The sequence below is a fragment of the Lonchura striata genome, chromosome 2 (genome assembly GCF_046129695.1).
Source record: "Lonchura striata isolate bLonStr1 chromosome 2, bLonStr1.mat, whole genome shotgun sequence".
Lineage (NCBI taxonomy): Eukaryota > Metazoa > Chordata > Aves > Passeriformes > Estrildidae > Lonchura > Lonchura striata.
In genome coordinates, this window is record NC_134604.1 from 23,134,968 (window position 1) to 23,155,859 (window position 20,892).

A 20,892-nucleotide genomic window follows, 5' to 3' on the forward strand; every position below is an offset into this window, starting at 1 on the left:
CACCAGAAAAACTCATTTGGGTATATGATCTATTAACTATATAAGACCTTGTTCTGGTTTGAAAGCAAAACCAGTGAGAGACTCCAAGTCAGAAATACAATTTATTGGGAAAAGGGGAAAAGGACAAAAATACATGCAATAATACAAAGGGAAAAGCTACTGACAAAGTCAGAATACAACCTGGCCAGCGTGCTGGTAGCAGTCCGAATTGGAGTAGCTGCAGTCCTCTTGGGATGACAGATGTAGTTGCTGTGTCTTCTCGGAGAACCTGTGAAAAGGCTCCCCTCTGTCTAGAAATCTCCAGTTTTATCCAGGTGGGAATGCCTAGCTCCTCCCCTTGGGCAGAGGATCTCACAATGGGTCATTATGAGTCACAAGGTGTGTCCTTAATCACCTCCTCCTCCTGGACAGTGTTATCTCTGAGTCATGTGGCCAGGCATTGATGGGGCCATTAACAGCAGATAAGGAAAACTGCTCTAAGGCAACTCCTACTCAGATGGGAATTGGAAAACAGTTTTTTTTTTTTAAAAATCTTGGACATTATCCACACCTTTTTCCTATTTCCATCTTCGTCATGATGAAACCTTACACATAGTTCTCACTTAAGACTAAGTTTCCCTGTGGTACACAACGGGTTTCCTGCGGTGGTGTGTTTTTCTTTCATTTAATATTTGTTTAATATCTGTTTCCCCCCCCCAACCCCTCAATCTCCTCCTCTCCCCAGTGTCAGTCTTCCCTAGCTCTCCCCTAACCCCCCCCTCATCTCCAAGTGGTCAATCCTCCCTTTCCCTGCCCCTTTCCCTGGAACCTTCCCTGTCATTCATTCTAGCCCCCTCCTCAGCTTCCAGATGTTAGTTCTGCCCTAAACTCCTCCCCTGCTATTCCCTTATTGGTTGCTGTTCCTACACCCGTCCTCCTGATTTCTGTATAAAACCTCTGCTCCCGCCCCCGAGGGGTCTTGGGGCTCACTGAATAAAACCATCGCGTTCACCCCCCAAGTCCCGTGTTGCCTTCGTCTGTCCCCGCGCGCCACGAACTGAACTGCAGAGCTTGCAGGGGGAAGCGGCCGCCCGTTCTCTTCCCTCACCGTCCAGCCCGGCACGGCTCGGAGTGCCGCAGCGAGAGGAGCGCATGCCGCGCCAAAACAGTTTCCCATCCTTCTGCATTACCCACCAAGTATAACCGGGTCCTTGAGCAAAAACAATCCCACGGATGGGTTTGTCTTTGCCTGGGGTGGGATTAATCCAAACACTCTTTCCTAAAATACCTTTCATATGTACCACAGGGACTTTATCTCCATCCACGGTCTGCAAAGGGTTCAGATTGGGCAGGACCAGCTCAATTGATGGACCCTCTGGTGTTGACTATCCAGGTAGCTTTTGCCAAGTTCAGTTCCCAATTCCTGAAAGTTCCCCCGCCATGTGCCTTTAGGGTGGTCTTAAGCAGTCCATTGCATCGTTCAACTTTCCCGGCAGCTGGAGCATGATATGGGATATGATATATCCACTCAATCCCATGTTCTCTGGCCCAGGTGTTGATGAGGCCATTCTTGATATGTGTTCCATTGTCTGACTCAATTCTCTCAGGGGTGCCGTGTCTCCACAAGACCTGTTTTTCTAGGCCTAAGATGGTGTTCCGGGCAGTGGCATGAGGCACAGGGTAGGTTTCCAACCATCCTGTGGTTGCTTCCACCATGGTCAGTACATAGTGCTTGCCTTGTCGGGTTTGGGGAAGCGTGATGTAGTCAATTTGCCGCCAAGCTTCCCCATACCTGTATTTCAACCATCGCCCACTGTACCACAGAGGCTTCATCCGTTTGGCCTGTTTGATTGCAGCGCAGGTCTCACAGTCGTGCATGACCTGTGAGATGTTGTCCATAGTAAGGTCCACCCCTCGGTCTCGTGCCCATCGGTATGTTGCGTCTCTCCCCTGATGACCAGAAGTGTCATGGGCCCAACGAGCTAGGAATAGTTCTCTCTTATGTTGCCAATCTAGGTCTACTTGTGATATTTTCACTTTGGCAGCTCGGTCTACCTGTCCGTTGTTGTGATGCTCCTCAGTAGCCCTACTTTTGGGTATGTGTGCATCCACGTGTCGAATCTTCACGGTCAGCTTCTCTACTCGGGAGGCAATGTCCTGCCAGATCTCGGCAGCCCAGATGGGTTTCCCTCTGCGCTGCCAGTTAGCCTTTTTCCAGTGACTTAGCCATCCCCAGAGAGCATTAGCTACCATCCATGAGTCGGTGTAGAGATAGAGCCTCGACCACTTCTCTCGCTCAGCAATATCCAAAGCCAGCTGGACGGCTTTAAGCTCTGCAAGCTGACTTGATCCACCTTGTCCCTCAGTAGCTTGTGCCACTTGTCATGTGGGGCTCCACACTGCAGCTTTCCATTTCCGGCTAGTGCCTATGATTCGTCAGGAACCATCCGTAAAAAGGGCATATTGTCTTTCAGTTTCTGGTAGCTCATTATATGGTGGGGCCTCCTCAGCACGTGCCACTTGCTCCTCTTCTTCAGAAGACAATCCAAAAGTCTCCCCTTCAGGCCAGTTTGTTATAATTTCCAGAATCCCAGGGCGATTCGGATTTCCAATACGGGCATGCTGAATGATGAGGGCAATCCATTTACTCCATGTGGCATCAGTGGCATGATGTGTAGAAGGAACCTTTCCTTTAAACATCCACCCCAGCACCGGTAGTCGGGGTGCCAGAAGCAGCTGTGTTTCAGTGCCAATTACTTCTGAAGCAGCTTGAACTCCTTCATAGGCAGCCAAGATTTCTTTCTCTGTGGGAGTGTAGTTGGCTTCAGAGCCTTTGTAGCTCCGGCTCCAAAATCCCAGTGGTCGACCCCGAGTCTCCCCAGGCACCTTCTGCCAAAGGCTCCAGGACAAACCATGGTTCCCAGCTGCAGAGTAGAGTACATTCTTGACCTCTGGTCCTGTCCTAACTGGGCCAAGGGCTACAGCATGAGCGATCTCCTGCTTGATCTGAGTGAAGGCTTGTTGCTGCTCAGGGCCCCAGTGGAAATCACTCTTTTTTTGGGTGACCAGGTAGAGAGGGCTCACAGTCTGGCTGTACTTGGGAATGTGCATCCTCCAAAAGCCTATGGCACCTAGGAAAGCTTGTGTCTCCTTCTTGTTGGTAGGTGGAGACATAGCGGTGATCTTGTTGATTATTTCTGTCGGGATCTGACGATGTCCATCTTACCACTTGACTCCTAGAAACTGAATTTCTTGAGCTGGTCCCTTAACCTTGCTTCATTTAATGGCAAAACCAGCTTTCAGTAAAATCTGGATAATTTTTTCTCCTTTTTCGAAGACTTCCCCTGCTGTGCTCCCCCACACAATGAAGTCATCGATATACTGTAGATGTTCGGGAGCCTCGTTCTTTTTCAGTGCAGCCTGGATCAGTCCATGGCAGATGGTGGGACTGTGTTTCCACCCCTGGGGCAGTCGGTTCCAGGTGTACTGCACTCCCTTCCAGGTGAAGGCAAACTGAGGTCTGCATTCCGTTGCCAAAGGAATGGAGAAGAAGGCATTAGCAATATCAATGGTGGCATACCACTTTGCTGCCTTGGACTCCAGCTCGTACTGAAGCTCCAACATGTCTGGCACGGCAGCGCTCAGTGGTGGCGTAACCTCATTCAGGCCGCGGTAGTCCACCGTCAGTCTCCATTCCCCACTGGACTTGTGCACTGGCCATATAGGGCTGTTGAAAGGTGAATGGGCCTTGCTGACCACCCCTTGGCTCTCCAATTTACGAATCATTTCATGGATGGGGATCACAGAGTCTCTGCTGGTACGATATTGCCAACGGTGCACTGTTGTCATGGCAATTGGTACCTGCTGTTCTTCAACTCTCAGCAGTCCCACAGCAGAAGGGTCATCTGAGAGACCAGGCAAGGTATTCCGTTTCCGGATGTCTTCTGTCTCTACAGCAGCTATCCCAGAAGCCCAGCGATGTCCTTTTGGGTCTTTGAAATATCTACTTCTGAGATAGTCTATGCCAAGGATGCATGGGGCCTCTGGGCCAGTCACGATGGGGTGTTTCTGCCACCCATTCCCAGTTAAACTCACTTCAGCCTCTAATACAGTAAGCTGCTGGGATCCTCTTGTTACCCCAAAAATAGAAATGGATTCTTCTCCTACATATCTTGATGGCATCAGGGTACATTGGGCACCGGTGTCAACCAAAGCTGTATATTTTTGTGGTTCAGATGTGCCAGGCCCTCGAATCCACACGGTCCAATAGATCCGATTGTCCCTGTCCTCTACCTGGCTAGAGGCAGGGCCCCTCTATTCCTGGTCATGATACACGTTGCTCTCTTCTGGTAAATAGGCTCTTGAGGTTCCTTCAAGAGGATCAGTTATATCCTTATTTTTATATTGTCTGGAACTCTGTGTTTGAGAGATTGGAGCAGCATTGACTCTTTTTGTGTTAGGTGTTCTTTTTAGTTCACATACTCGGGCTGCTAAGGAAGAGGTGGGTTTTCCATCCCACTTCCTCATGTCTTCTCCATGCTCCTGAAGAAAAAAACAGAGGTTTCCTCGTGGAGTGTATCCTCTCTCCTTGGCTTGGGAGCGCTGGCTCCTAATGGCAGAGATTCTTCTTGGTTCTGGTGAAATATGGTAGCCTTCTTCCTTAAGTTCCTTTTTTAATTTCTTATGACTCTCTTCAATCAAGTCCCGGACTTGCTCAGCCAACCTTGTTTCCACGGACGAGACATGGGTACGAAATGGGGCGGTGACCGTATCCTCGTAAATTCTTAATTGATTGGCTAAGACGCCCACCCTGTCCTCGCCTTCTCTCCACTGCAGTGTTGCCAAGTAACGAGAGTACATCTCTGGTCCAAGCCGTGCAAATCTCAACCACATTTGTGATGTGCACTGGACACAGTCTGGACTCTTATGAAATCTCTCATCTTCTGCGAAAATTATGTCCAACACAGCCAATTCCCTCAGGCATCGGATACCTTGTTCCATGGTATTCCATTTTCCTTGGAGCACCTGGAGGTCTTCTTTACAAAGGTATCTGTCCTTCACACTTGCGAGCAGTCGCCGTCAGAGGCTGGGAGTTTCCTGGGTTCTCCCAATCCCCTGGTCAATGACCACATCCCGGCATAGTGATCCCAGTTGCCTGGCCTCACTCCCATCCAGAATGGTGTCATTGGATGCAGCGTCCCAGATGCGGAGAAGCCAGGTCAGGATGGACTCATTGTCTGGCGGGTGAATTCTCTCCGCAGGTCACATAGCTCACCCAGGGATAGAGAGCGAGTGATGATCTCTGGTTCCATCTCTTCCGCTGGGTGCGAGGGTCCTGCAGTGTCCTCATCAGTCACTATGCGGACTGATTTGCTCCTCGATTTCTTCTTCTGAACGAGGGCAACTACTATGGGTTCAGGCTGCTCTGGTTTGGTGATGGTTTGTGTGGAGATGCTGATGGCGCTTTCGGTTCCTTCCTCCTCTGTGCTGGTCTGTGTAGACATAGACACTTTTGCTTTGCTTTTTGTTTCTTCCTCTATGACAGTCTGCGTGGACACGGACACTGTTGTTTTCCTTTTGGTTTCTTCTTTCTCTATGGCAGCCTGTGTTGACATGGATGCTGTTGTGGTATTCTGTACAGGCACGGACACTGCTACTTTCCTTCTTGTTTCCTCTTCCTCAAGAAGACGCTGCACCACATTATGTAGTGTTTTGTTTCTAAGCATGCTACAGATTGTGCAGAGAAGACAAAGAAGAACTAACAACAACATTATGCTGTTCTTGGCATCCAGAGGAAACTTAACATTTTCAAAAACTGCTGTGTCAAGCCTGAAAGGTTTGAAAGAATCAATCTTTACCCCTCCCCCCAGGGGCTGGGTGAGGTTGCCGAGGCCCCAGACGTAGCAGCCTAGATTAGGACAAGCAAACAGAATTGAGTACATATTCCAAATCATGTTCACTGCCTCAGAGGTCATAATGCAATAGACATAGTAGACCAATAAAGCAATTCTCATACCATACCCTGGTCTACACATGAGCATTACAATTGCCAAATAATTCCCCACATTTGGGAAAATATAGAGAGCTAGGTAGAAAACCAAAAAAGCATGTTAAGCATCATAGTGAATAGGTACCCTCTACAATACAAGATTGTAATTCTGACTTCTCTCAGTACTTTCTTGCCGCACATTGGGCGCCAAAAATATGTTCTGGTTTGAAAGCAAAACCAGTGAGAGACTCCAAGTCAGAAATACAATTTATTGGGAAAAGGGGAAAAGGACAAAAATACATGCAATAATACAAAGGGAAAAGCTACTGACAAAGTCAGAATACAACCTGGCCAGCGTGCTGGTAGCAGTCCGAATTGGAGCAGCTGCAGTCCTCTTGGGATGACAGATGTAGTTGCTGTGTCTTCTCGGAGAACCTGTGAAAAGGCTCCCCTCTGTCTAGAAATCTCCAGTTTTATCCAGGTGGGAATGCCTAGCTCCTCCCCTTGGGCAGAGGATCTCACAATGGGTCATTATGAGTCACAAGGTGTGTCCTTAATCACCACCTCCTCCTGGACAGTGTTATCTCTGAGTCATGTGGCCAGGCATTGATGGGGCCATTAACAGCAGATAAGGAAAACTGCTCTAAGGCAACTCCTACTCAGATGGGAATTGGAAAACGTGGTTTTTTTGTTTTTTTTTTTTTAATCTTGGACAGACCTGAGGCTAATATTTTATTCCCTTGGTGGAAGCAGGGAACTCCCATACTTGTCAGAGGCAAATCATTACTTGAAATTAGTTTTTATTCTAGTACAGTGTGGTATCTGCTATGAGCCACTATCTCACACCCTGTCTTCCAACTTGCACTTGCAGTTGATGCAGTGATGACAAATAAACCCTGCAGGAATCTACAACTGTTGGACCAGGCAGTCAAATGATCCCACTACCATCACCTTTCTTTCATAACACTTCCTTTCTTCTTTAAAAATTACTAGTGTTAATAGCACAATGCAGGAAGATTTTCCATCTATCCTACTTATTTTCTAAAGTACCTCTGACTACTACTGAAGTTGATGTAAGAAGTATTTAACTATAAATTGGTTGCTACTAAATTAAATACTAGGCAGCTTAAAACAATCTTAGCTCCATAAACTGTCATAAGACAATGTAAGTTCTTTGCTGGTGCCATTAAGTGACAGCCTGAGAATTTCAGCTCACTGGGGCCCTGGATTCCTAGCCCTTGTAGCTGTGAAGGAGGAAGTGAGCTTGAAAGTATGCTTTGAGCAGACCTTGAAATTTGAAGGGACGGCACAAAAAGCAGTGGGTTTGAGCTTGTGACCTGCAGCACTGCTTCCTTTTGGTCAGGATGTAGCACATGCCTGGTGAAACAACCACGCAGCAAAAATATTATTGAGGAAGGAGCCCTCACGTCATCATCCTTCTCAACCTGTACAACACGAGCACATTATGGCACAGATGTATTTCTTCTGCCAAATCTAAACACTGTTCACTCTTCCAGTTCTTGCTCTAAGTAAGAATTGCACTGTTCATTAATTCTTCCCCTCTTCAGGAAGAGAACGCTGCAGAGAGACTACACAACAGCAGTGCCACACAGTCTAAAAGGTACTGAAGTGGCTGAGTCAGTCTAGTGCTTTCCCTTGCTCCCATGCACCTGAAATTCTCATCATTTTTAATGTTCTTTTTCATTTTAGTTTAAGAAAGTCCTCAGAAATACTGTCTAAGCAAGATTAGGTTTAAGCAAGTATTGGGTTATCCTAGCAAAGTGGCTCAGAATTAAAACTAGTTTTCTAGCTCTCCACCAATGCAGACTTGGTTTTGAAGTGGTACTTTTGAAGTTGTACATTTATCAGCACCAGAATTGGAAAAGGTTCTTGTTAACCTGTCATGCCCCACACCAAACCAAAGCAGTCATTCCTGTTCCTGAAAACCTGCGCAAACCATGACACTAAAAAAACTAAGGTTTTACTGTATCAAAATGTCACTAAGGTCTGCCAGCATCACACCACACATACAAGTAACTACTGCCAAAGTTACTCGTTGCACTGGAAGAGAAGACACTTTCTGCCCTAATCTCTTCCAACAACATGGAGATAAACAATAGAGGAACAATTTGCTGTCTATGACAACTGATGTCTTCTTCCTCTCCAAGAAAACACCAAACTACCCATTTACTTCCACAGTATGCAGGTACCTGAGGAAAAAAAAAAAAAAAAAGAAAAAAAAAAAACCCACACAAACCAAAAACTAGTCTTTATCCAAACACAACTTCTCTCTGTTAAGGAAAGTTTCCAATGTTTCCCCTATCATTCCTTCTCTGTCGAAATATTGCAGCAAACCTGCCAACAAAAAGCAAAATAAAATTTTCTCCAAGTCCCCAACAGCAAGCAATAATGTCCAGCAGATATGACATCACAGTAGTAGAGATGTTTAATAGATTTAGTCAATCTTTGTTCTTTATCAGCTCCTATGGCCAGAAATGTAGCCTCTCTTGACATTAGAGACACAGACTAGAGCTGTGCCCGTCTGTGACTTTGTGCAGCATTTCAGGACAGGCTGCAATAGATTGATTTTAAGGCCTAAGTGCTTATCTCCCTCCCCTTCATAATCCTACTAATGGTGAAACATATTCTGTACCACTAGAGACAGCAATGCATTTATTACTTTGTGGACAATTCAGGATTCTTTTATTCCATTTTTGTCTTTCAATACAGACAGTGGTATTGTGTTCTTCAGAGCATAACTGCCAGCTAGGCCAAGCAAAATGAAAATGCAACTTAGTATTTTTCACTGATGATTGTTATTTCAGTTTGCTTTTGTCCAGAGCCCAAAAGATTTCTGCATCACTTTCCCTCTAGTGTGGCTGTGCAGACGTACTTATAATCTCAGAAACTCTTCCCACACAAGCATATCCTTTGGCAAAAGGATACTGATAAAGATTTCAAGTTCAGTTAAATCTATTGTACTTTCACCCCCTCTAATAATGATTTACCTACACAGCACTGCTGTCTTCCCAAAGGCTGCAGGAACAAGCACAGTTCACCGCTGTGTTTTGGGCAGAACAGATGACACAGCACCTACAGCTCTCCAAACCTGATCTCCATCTCCACACATCCACACATTCTCACCTCATCAGATCAAAAAAAGATCAGAAAAACAAAAGTTTGTAGCCTTCGCAGAGTACATGTCATCAATACAGAGGGTTTGGCAAAAGCTGCAAAAGACCTGCAAGTCCTGACTTACAGTCTCATCACCATGCTCAGACTCCCTTATTCTTACTGCATGAGATAAGGTGTCATCTGTTCAGTGGCTAACTCCCTTTTCCCTCTTCTTCCCTCCTTCTGCCCGAGGACCCAGGAGCTTTTACACATACACCACGTGGACGGGGGGGGGGGTGGAGGGGGGGGGGGGCGCAGAATCAGAAAGAAATTAGAGGCAGCATGCACTTATCAGACTATTTCCTGGAGAGCAAAGAGGCATGTGTACAAGCCTAGGTCAAGTTAGAAGCTTTTAAAAGCTTACTAAACAGGTCCCAATTTGGCTGCAAAAGAAAATGCCATGATCCTGTTCTCGGAGGCACCACAACCAATTATGTGCATTGTTTCACACAGATATCACTTTTGGGCCTATTGATGCAAAATTTCACATCACTTCTAACTGACATGAAATACCAGCTCCACAGATGAGAAATAGAAGCACAAAGCATCAGCCAGCGCATTCTGCCAGAAAATCCTGGTGAGCAAAATACAAGAGAGCACAGGCACTGGGCTCCACTGAAATTGCCCTTGAATAGGAGCAGTATTCTGGCTGAGTTCTTCAGCCCTGCTGAGAGGCAGAATATGTCACCTCCAGCTTGGGGCTATCACAGGGTTGCTATGCCACCCTTGAGATCTGAGCTAGTATTTTGGCTGATGATCACAGTGCAGTGTGGATGCCTGGCACTAGATCAAGGTGACGGCGCTCTCCATGGCATGGTGCACACACACAACTAAAACTGCAAGCACAAAAAAGAGATAACTGAACTGATATTTTTCATCTGGTAAATGATGTTTTTAATTCTTTTTTCCCTCCAAGATATAAAACTATTCTTTAATGTTCCAAGATGGCTTAGGATTTATTCCAATAATGGACACACAGTTAAACACTGCTAAACCAAGCTTAAAAGTCAGCCCTGGATAGATCCAAATGCAACTTGTGGCTTTGTGGGGAAAGAAAATAGTAACTACTGGATTCTCATCTAACTGGTACTTTGTCAGTATCACAGATTTCCAGAAACCTTGCCTATTACTGCAACCAAGAGTAAGATCAAGTCCACATCTTCTTGCTGGTCTTTGTGCCTTGAGACGAGGGAGGACAAGAAGCAGACAATCTCTGCAAAGGCACACGTAAGTTGGGAACAGATGTTTCCATACGCTTTCCCTGTCCTGACCCTCTACAGCCCTCCCACTAGCACACTTCACTTCTTTTCCCCCCTTCTTCCTCCCGTGGGCTTGGAATACAGACGAGCAGTTACTGTCACAGCCAGCAGCCACAGAGATGCCGTACAGTACACAAACAATTATTTGGGGTTTGGTCAGAAGCTAACATGTGCACACAAAGTCAAACACAAGTATGAGCTGAGCACAAATAGCTCTGCTTCCTCAACTCCCAAAGCTTTAACCAAACATAAAAAATCCAGGTCTAACTGTATCTTACAAAAATATTAAACCCACACACACAAAGCCAATAATATAACCTTAGCTGACAGACTTTTTTGTAGCACTCTTATGCTCTCCCAGATTAACCTTTAAAGCTTTAGCCAGGTTGCTAGGTTGCTAATTATGTTTTACACATCAGAGATGTCTATATAATAAATAAAAGAACAAAGAAACAGAGTATTATAAATCCATGCAACTCTTCTGCAAGCTGTGGTGACAACACTGCTCCTTCCCAGTCTGTTTCCCCTTTTCCTTCAGCTCTTTTTCCAGAAGGAATTGAAATATAAACAAGCCATGGAACATGTTCTGGGGGTCAGAGTTCAGGTAATTTTCTTCTCATACTTTGACTTACACAATGGAAAGGTTTCAGTCAAATTGAGCTGCTCTTCCTGCAAGGAACAGAGCATCATGACTGAGTTGTTTTGTTTCTTCACCTCCTTTTTAAAAAGCCAAGACTACAGAAATACTACACAGTGCTTGAAAGAATAGAAAATTATTAATAGAAAAATATGCAACCTAGTACTAAATCAGTTACTCGCTCACACCACTTTGCTCTTTGTCCGCAAGTACCTGCAGAGTCAGAGGACTGAGGTCAAGCCAGCAATCCTTCTTAGGTTTCCCAGAAGAAAAAAATGGAAAAAAGTAGGAGAAATGGCTGGAAAAAGGCAAATTAGTCAGGTTTCAAAACAGTTCAATTAGAAACCCTACCTGGCTCATCATTTTTTCCTCCAGGAACTATGATCAATCTAAACAAATAAAAGGTCCAACCAGAAAATTTGATCTGTATTTATTATGTGCATACATTCACTGTTGCATTAAGTTCACCTTAAAACATGCCACACCTAGTCTTCTAACAATGCCTAGGATATCCAAAACATCCTGGCTGATTTAGAACTAGTGATTTAACCCCAGCTCTTACTAAAATGGCTGGAATTATAAAACTAAATCTACCAGTCAGGGGGAAACAAAGAACAAATCTCAACACTAGGTTAAAATAAATCCAAGGAAATAATACACACAAAGAAAAAACCCACAACACCAAAGCCCACACACAAGCAAAATTAGGGCTCTCAGGGGCATGGAAAAAACATGGTAAGGTTTTTGTTGCCTTCCCCCCCACCCCCCCACCCAGTGGATAACAGAGGGTTAATTTTCTTGCTTCACTACCAGCACCTGAAGAATTAAATGCTCCCCATCTACACTGACAATAAATCCCAAGTAGATCAGACTATTTTCTCACTTCACTGTAACAGTACCAATTCTGATCCATACTGGTGTCAGAATCTGTCCCTAAATAGAAACAGATGCTTTTTGTATGACTAGTTTTCACAGTAATATTTGTAAACCTCAGTCATGACAAATTTCAAATGCACTAGGACTCCCATCATCAGATGGCAGAGCTTTTTACTGTATTTTTTTTGTCCATATTTCGCTACATTTTAAAAAAGAACAGGTTACATTACTCGGGTTTGTATGGATTAGGAAGCACAAAAAAATAGGTGTGAACATGCACCTAGCCAGCATACAAAACTGTTACATTTTCATTTAAATAACATGCCAAACATGTCTGTAGTCAGAGCCCCAAACACAAAATATTTCATTTTTGCAATGATGCTCCCTGTCTTGCCTCAACTGCCAAAGAAAAATGAAAAAAACCCCTATCACCACCACCCCAAAGAAAGCCCCAAACCAGCCACCAAAAAATCCCCTAAATCCCCAGCTGTATGTGATGCAATTTGCCCCACTAGCAAATTCTGCTAGTCAATCTGCTGCAAGGAATCTGTGCAGAAGAGAGCTCTGGGATTCTCAGGAATGCAGCAAAACAAGTAAGTGAAAAGTGTAAAGCCAAATTAATTCAGGGAGAGAGGAAAATGGAGATAAGTGGTAGCACTTACCCCCACACTACTACAAAATCTTGGAAGCTTGTCACAGTAGGGATCCTGACAGATCGGGAGAAATCTGCAGTACACCAGCAGTTTGAGCAGCTTCTCTGATAAAGTTAAAGCCTTACATTTCCCAGTGCTCTCAATGAACGCACTGACTTTGCCTTTGGATGAAAATCAGAACACAAAACTTCAGTGCTAACTACCATCAGAAAACTAATTTCACACTGACAGTGCCACACCGGAAAAACTTGAATATTGTAAACATTAAGACTATTTTCACAAGCCTTCTTTATACACAGCTTTGTTTTCTTAGCACTGAAGTTCAAATATATTATCTACAATAGCAACAAAACCACCCAAAATAAAAGCTCTAATGAGGCACTTCATAATCATGAGATTGCTCTGTGGACATAAAATGTTTTAGAACTCACAAAAAAACATTGTACAGTTTGCCTCAGAGCCTGTATCTGATCCCCTAAAGGCTTTTAGTGCTTTGTTTTGTTTTTTAAATGTGACAGGAAAAACTACCACATAGAATATCCAAACAGTGCATATCCTGAGGACTGAGCGCTACAAGATACACATCAATGCAGAAAAATGTAGGCCTGTACAGCATTTAACACTAGGTAAAATCCTGGCATCTTCTCTGAATGGGAAAGGTTACCAGTGAGTCTACATGCATAAAAATGTTAAAAAAGATAAATTGTTTGTAAGGTAGTGAGCTTCCCAAGTGGAACACAGATTAAGGTGTATCTGAGTTCAGCATTTAGAGTATCATTCATCGTGTTTCATTAAACAAAACTGAAATCAAATTTATAACAAAGAACAAATGATCAGGCTAAACAGTGTAAACCCAGAACTGGAATTCTTCACAGGGCAACTGTTAGTTGCTGTAACAGAATTCAGCCCCTTGCAGAAGTTTGCACATGTTCATTTATGTATTTGTGTGTATTCAGAGCAATGAAGTGATACTACAGCAATCTGTACTGCAGCGCCAACTTCTAGTGGGTATCCATCTTATAGTGCAGCACATAGCCCTGAACTATGCACTTCAGTTTTCTTACCCATGCAAGAGGAAAGCTAATTATATCTGATGGTAATCTTCAACTGCCATCTGTCTGGAAGGAAAGCTGCCTACATTAGTCACTACAGCATGCTGGGAAAGCTTATATGCTTTTTTCAGTGCTACAAAGGCACCCATTTAGAAGACTTTCAGACCTCAGTCCTCACTAAAGGTTAAACACAACCTCTTTCCTCCCCAACACTGACACACTGCTTCTTTTTTCCCCTTTTTTTTTTACTTACGGGAGTCAAAGGTGCCTGTCACCCCACCCACACATCCTCCCTGCCGGTCTCACAGCCCTCCTGCTGGGGGCTGCCAAAATTCGTAGAAGGCCAGATGAGAGCAAGGAGGTAGGCGGGCAGCCAGGCAGGAAACTGAGGGGAGGCTTGAAGACAGGAAGCCTGGTCACTGCTAGAGCAGTGGCTTTACACAGTACCTTCCCCTGCATATCACAGCTCACTCGTTTGTTTTGTTCCTTTACAATCCAAGTCAGGTTTGTTGTAGGTGAAACAGTGTGTCTAGTTTTGCTGTTCAATTCTGTTTCACCAGTCCTTAAATGCTACAGCAAAATGAAGAGCAGTTTCTTCAGGAACACAGTCTCTTTAAAGAGATTAACCTCTCCTACCTGATCTTCTCTGAGCACTGGATATGCTCAGGGCTGCATGAGATTATCTTCTCTGGTGACAAGAGTAAGAGTCCAGTAAGACAGGGCTCACCCCACTGTGAGATCACAATAGGGCAATGGATTCTGTGGCACAGATCTGCTCTCCCATAACCAAACTGGCCCATGCTGCACAGTAAACACTAAGTCTAACACTTCCTTCAGCATAAATTTGAAGTCCTCAAGAGCAATATACACTGCACCTGCTGTGTTGCCTAGTGACATCTTTTCTTGCTAGCCTGACCACACCAAATGCAGTTCAGCCTCAGCATCACCATGTCCTATCAGATTGCTATCCATACCACAGATGATGCAGAACTCCATTAGAGCATGAAATGCCATACAGTAAAAGGCTTTTTGTTCTGTTATATTGCATGTGTTCTCAGCATGAAATGAGATTTATGCAACCATACCCTCTTCGTGTCCATGCATGCCCTTTTCTTTCCTTCCCTAAAAAACTTTTGAACCCCTTTGGCTGATTTTAGTCAAATGCAAGAGATCAGGAACCTAATGTATTTGAGACCTCCTCAAGTTTGCAAAAATAAACACCCAGCTGGGTAGAACAAAAAAACCTCTATAAATTCATTTTCCATTACATATAAGAAAGTACATACAGCATAAAGACATCAAAAATATGGTTTCATTTTACCTTGTCACATAACTGTGTGGTAGAGGTATTACAAGACCATCTAGCCACTGAGGAAAAAAAAGTGCTCTAATTTTGAAATGCCTTGTACATACATGTAACTGTCCAAATTTCCCAAAGGAGGTGTATGAAGTTCAACAACTTAGATACCCTTTTCAGCACTTAACAGGTAGTGTTAGCCAACTTCCATCACCCAGCTTCAAAAAGTCACTTCAACACTAACCAGTATTTATTATAAGTAATGTTCTCTGTGAAAACTGAAGAATGAGATATTCTATTTCACTTTACATTTCTTTCTACAAAGCCCTGAACATTTTCTATTTAGGTTAGAAATCTTTAATACAAAATCTACCTTAGCTGGAGGCTAAGCCATCTAAGAACTGATGTCCAAAGTTGAAAACAAATCACAGCGTGCCATTGGCACAGAAGAATGAAAATAACTATTGTTTCAATGAAAATGAAGTAACAGTATTTCCTTAACATGTACTACAAGAAAAGGCAGTCACTCTTGAGAAACTGTGCTAATAGTATGTACACTAACCAGCATTTTAATCAAAACACGGTTTACACACCTCACCTGTGCTCCACAGCACAAGGCGAGCAATGAAAACACAAGAAACACTCTGCTATGTCAGACCAGTGTCCATCCAGCCCAGTTCTGTCTCCAGCCGGAGATTACTTAGGGACAGCATTTCATGGCCATTTTGTGTTTCATTCTCATTATCCACCGATACCCGCACATCACAACTTTCGGAGAATGGAAAATTAAAACTGCCATGGATGGTTATAAAACAGGGAGGGGGTAAATGACAGGCTTATAGAGCATTCCAGCTTCTCAGCTGAGACAAGTGTCACCCTAACGTACAAAATACTGCAAAACATTTGGGCAAGCAAAAGAAATCAAACCCGGGCTTTTCCCAGATACAAAATGAGAAGGCAGTAACTTGTCTACACAAGGGGCACAATCCAGACTAGCTACCACATGCCAGCAAGCCTTGTGCACATTCAGCAATCTGGACAAATCCTAACTTGTTCCCATACTTCACCCAAGTGGATTTAATATTATGTCTCCATTTAATCTTGTGCAAATGTGTTCAAACAAACCTTACAGCCTATCTCCCATCTACACCACCCTGCTGGTCTCAGTCCCACACATCAACTTCAGACTACCCAAAGCACTGCAGAGATAGAAAGGATGTTTCCAGGATGCTCAGATGTGACACTGGTGGATGATACGAGGTTGGCAGGTTCCGCAGCTTCAAAGAACCAGGAAATACCTATTTTAACTGGCAAATGATGAATAAGGTTTCATTCACCAACAGCTCCTGGGCAGCAAACATATTTCTGTCTCTTCACTGCAGTGAGAAAAACCCACAGGATCTTCTCTTGCACTGTGCTTCAATGCCCCTGTTCCAAAATAGGTCAATTCCTCCACAGACATCATCGTGTAGGCAAAAAACTGTCAGTACAACCCACCTTGAAAAAATTACCTGCCCAGGAGGGAGTTAAGTTAACCTACAATTACATAAGAAAATAAAAGAAAAAATATTATGGCAAAAATACAACTTCAATTTCTTTCTTACCCTGTGAAAGTGACTTCTCCCCTCATCCCACATGTGATGCAATTTGTATTTTATACATATACACACACACATGAATTCCATATTGACTATTAAATGGCCATCACATTTCCTCTGCCCAGCTCTGCTAGAGCCCAGGGTAAGCTCATGCCCCTCACACCATTCTCATTTCACTGCTGGCCTCAGGACTCTGCAAAAGCAGGCAAACAAGCAGTGTCTGGATACCTCTGCAATGCAAATGTCAGTCTGTAGATCCAGTCTAACAAAGAAATTTTCTGAGCTCTGCAGTAGATCTCTGTTTCAGTGTTTCTGACCTGTACTCACAACAAGGGCTAAAACTATTCTTTTAAAAGTGAGTTGAAGAGTCTGTGGAAATCTAAGACTGCTAGCCACATGCCTCACAAATAAAGTTTTCTAATGGCTAGTGGCCCAAAAGAAAGCAATACTGCATCTCAGGAAATGGAAACTTACACTGCAAATCAAGAGATATTGAGTTTCAGTGATTAAGAGAGACCATAATTTCACTCCTGCCTGCTCTTAAAACCAGTTCCTAGATTACTCCATTCTGGCCCTCCTAACAGAAGGGAAGATCAACTGGCTCTGTAGGTTTTCCAGCCTTCCCTTCAAAGTCAGAGCAAGTTGAGAGTATTCAATTTTTTTTTACCTTGCTCTTCCTGGCTCTCCATTTACACTAGAAGGTAAAAAACAGCCCTGACACACCATACTCCAGTTTTACTGCTGCTGTTAGAGACTAAACAATTCCACACAAACTTAGTGTATTATCCAGGGACACTCACAATTTGCTCACTCTGTTACAGTGCTGTAAAAGGGCTTCCTCACAGGATACCAAGGCTTCATTTTTGCCTCCGAGACCAAGGAACAACTGAGATTGGAACACTGAAGAGGCAATCCACCTGAGCAAAATTAACTTTAAAAGGACGTGGTATTTTAGAATGATAGGTACAGAGCACAACAAGAAGTACTCCTGAAGAGTATTTTACCACATTCTTTACCTGCGTTTTTTCAACCTATTTTTCAAAAGGTAATAACACTGCATGCGACCCATGCATTCCCTGCTTTTGCTTCACAGCCCACACTAACTAATATTGCCCATCACTTTTCAACCTCTCTGTACAAATACCACTACTGGTATCAGTGATTAATACACTAAACAGCAAAATGAGAGCTGTTGAAAAGTGACTTATAAAGAAAACAACAGCATGCACATCCTGTTTTCCTCTAGACCTCAATATACATCAAATCAAGAAATGCTGAGGTTTTAGGCTCTTCTGGATGATAAAATAAAAATTTAAGCTTTAGGAAATTCACACAGCAAATAATATGTTCAAGTAGCTTTATTTTATTTTATTTTTATTTTCAATTCCTTTGAAGACTGAATAGGTAACGCAAGCAACCATATGCAACATTGCAAAAGTAGAAGAAACTGGATTAAAGGGGAAGGTTAAGGGGGTGGTTTATTCTGCTACACAGCTGCTGGTATTCTGAGAAAATTGATAGTAGAAAAGAGACACTCTGAAAAAGGAAAAAATTCTGTACATTCAGTTACCCCATAAATTAGTTACTCAGTATTACTATACTATAGCTTATCTATAAAACTAGAGAAATTGATGAATAAATTATTCAAATGAATGACAAATTACATGTCATAAGCTTGAAAAACTAAAGTCCTCCTCAAAATACAGGGTACACTTCAACCAATTTAGTTGAAACAGTGCAAACATCTGTAGGGAAAGTTCTCCGTAAAAATGGTATTTCAAAAAGTCTTGAGCTCATCCCTAAAATGCATTTAACTAGGGAGGCAAGGCAGAGTATCTCACACTACACATGAAGCAAAACCTTGTAAGTAAAATAACCTTAAATGTTAATGTACAAAGACAAACCTAAATCCTGTGCTACAGCTAGCAACCTATACTGTGGAGGAATGAAAAAAAAAAAAAAAAAAAAAAAAAAAACACAAAACCAAGAGCCTTTCTTCAAAGCCCTTTTAAATCAATGGTGTAGACAACCTCATGGAGACTCATGGTGGTCTCATAAGTTTTATCTTCAAATGATCCATCTGATTCCATCCTCTTCCAGGCCAGCGTATTTGAATCAACACTCAGGACCATATGAAGCAACACCAAGAAGAAAAACACAAATCAGCCAAAGCAGGTTTATGTTAACTTTTCCAAACCTGTTTTGGGGAGACAAACCAAACTTTTACCAAGAGACACCAATCACAGCATGCTCAGAAACCAACAAAGAGAACAAGCCTGAGATAGGAACACTAACTGCACAAGTAAGCGATCACAACAGCTTCTATCCAAAAACAAACGCCTAAGGAAGAAAGCAATCACTGGAAATCTTCTAAAGCTGCCTCTGCTTGCGAGCTATCAAAGTCTTGAGGAGGAGGTGAGGGAGAAGCATCTCAAGCACTTTCCACTGTGAAGATCTGTCACCACATCAGCCACTGTATTTCCCTCTTCAGCCAGGCAACTCCCCTGCAAAATTGCTAAAACCATTACTTAACAGCAAACACAGTACCTAGCAACATAATGTCTTGTCCAACACCTTGTTCTAGCCAAAAATTCTGTAACTCAATTATCTCCCCACCTGTTTATAACTTAGGACTCAGGTACTGGTGATCTTTCTTACAGGTTTTAGTGTCTCACCTGAACACTCTGCAACTGCTCCCATGGGCACATCCGCAACTGGCAAGCAACTGGCAACTGCTTCCAGAGAGAGCTTTTCCTCCTACCTTTGAACAGGTAGAGATAAGGACACTAGGCGACTCAAGAGCCTCGGGGGATGATTCATACATCCCACAAGCCAGAGAAGTCTGCTAAAGCCAATATGGCCTTCGGTGAGACCTGTAACTTAGACACCTTTAATTCTGCTGCCTTAATAACAGCCATAAGCCTAAAATGTAACTTAATGGACTGTTTCAGTTCAGCAGAGACAGATGAGCCAAAAGAGCAGGTACTGCATCAGACTGGGGAAAAAAGGTAAGCAGATTTATTTAAGTGAAATAAAAACCAGAGGTACAGCTGGTGAAGTCCTACATGTGAAAGGAGAGTTATTTTAGTTTTACAGCTATCACTTCTGAGACCTAGTCAGACAAGCATATTGCGTGTTGATGGGAAGGAAACCCTGCTCCATGTACATGTCCTTTTCCTTCAACACCTCTCTGGATTTAGTTCTTTCAGTTTAGGAGTGACTAGTCTAGTGCCATGGCACTCTCCACAAAAAATATTTTATATATACATTTTATCTGTTAACATTTTCATATTTTTTATCTATAACATTTTCACACAGTTCAGCTGAATTATCAGGTTAAAGTAAGTAATCTTATCCCACCACAAAATTCAATCTTAATAGTTCTGCAATCACACTACACAAGAATAGCTCAGTAAAGCATGGATGAAAAGAGACAAAAATTGAAGAAAACTGGATAGAAAGTTTCAGCTGGGTAACAACACAACAGGCACAAATCTCAGACCAGACACTCATCTCCCTGAAATTTTTGAGAAAGGGCCGCAAGACTGATCTCACCACTTGCTCTCATTAAAACAGAAACAGCACCCCCATTGTCAAATAATACTACTAAGGCAGAGGACATAAAACTTCCAGGGTTTGTTTCTTTCCTAAAACGCAAATAATGGATTTGCATAGCTTAAGGCAGAGTCTACTCACAGACCTATTGTTCCTTCCCCGAGGCCTTCGGGATTTCCAAGGAGTAGCTCCCTTTTAGTACCCTCGCTAAAAGCAATCTTTTATCCGAACCTGCCTGACCGGCAGCCATGCCAAAAAGGTCGTGGATTACCCGAACCAAGCAATTCAGCAGAAGCCACGAAATCCCCGTCTACTTTACTTATGGGTCGTCGTGAGCTCCGCCGGGAGGCTCCCCCTGCGCGGGGCTGCTCTGCCCGCATGAGCCCACCGTCCCCCAGCCCTGCTCTGCCCACCTCGGAGCACCGGGCCCCGCCGCCCTTTATCCCCCTATCTCCCCACCCCTCTTCCCGCACTCGCCTCCCGCGATTCACCGCCCGCGGGGAGCCTCGGGGCGGCTCTGCCCGCCGCCCCGGCCTGCGAGCGAAGCTGCTCCGGGTAGCCGGGCGAAGGCGGGCGGCTCCCCTGGCCCGAGCCCACCAGGAGCAGCCGGGAAAATTCGGGCGGCCCCTTCCCTCCGTGAAGGGCCCCCCACCGGAGCTGCCTACCTGTGTGCGGAAGCGCACGGCTGCCCGCCGGACCCTCCTGCCCTCCCCGCCGCCCGCCGGGGGCGACACCCGGCCCCGCATGCGGACCCGGGCAGCGCCTCAGCCTGGCCCCTGACCCGCTCCCCGGCGCCGGCCGCCCGCCTGCGGCATCAGGCGCA

General features: G+C 44.0%; 1 protein-coding gene across 2 annotated transcripts in view; it reads right to left on the minus strand.

Moving 5' to 3' along the window:
• ST3GAL6 (ST3 beta-galactoside alpha-2,3-sialyltransferase 6) overlaps window positions 1-19,556 on the minus strand; it is a 47,144-nt gene extending 27,588 nt beyond the window's left edge. For both annotated transcript variants that reach the window (XM_021548867.1, XM_021548858.1), the window contains exon 1: window positions 19,190-19,556. In XM_021548867.1, the coding sequence (XP_021404542.1) occupies window positions 19,190-19,214 (25 nt within the window). In that variant the 5' untranslated portion in view covers window positions 19,215-19,556. The remainder of the gene's footprint in view (window positions 1-19,189) is intronic.
• Window positions 19,557-20,892: the final 1,336 nt, after the last annotated feature.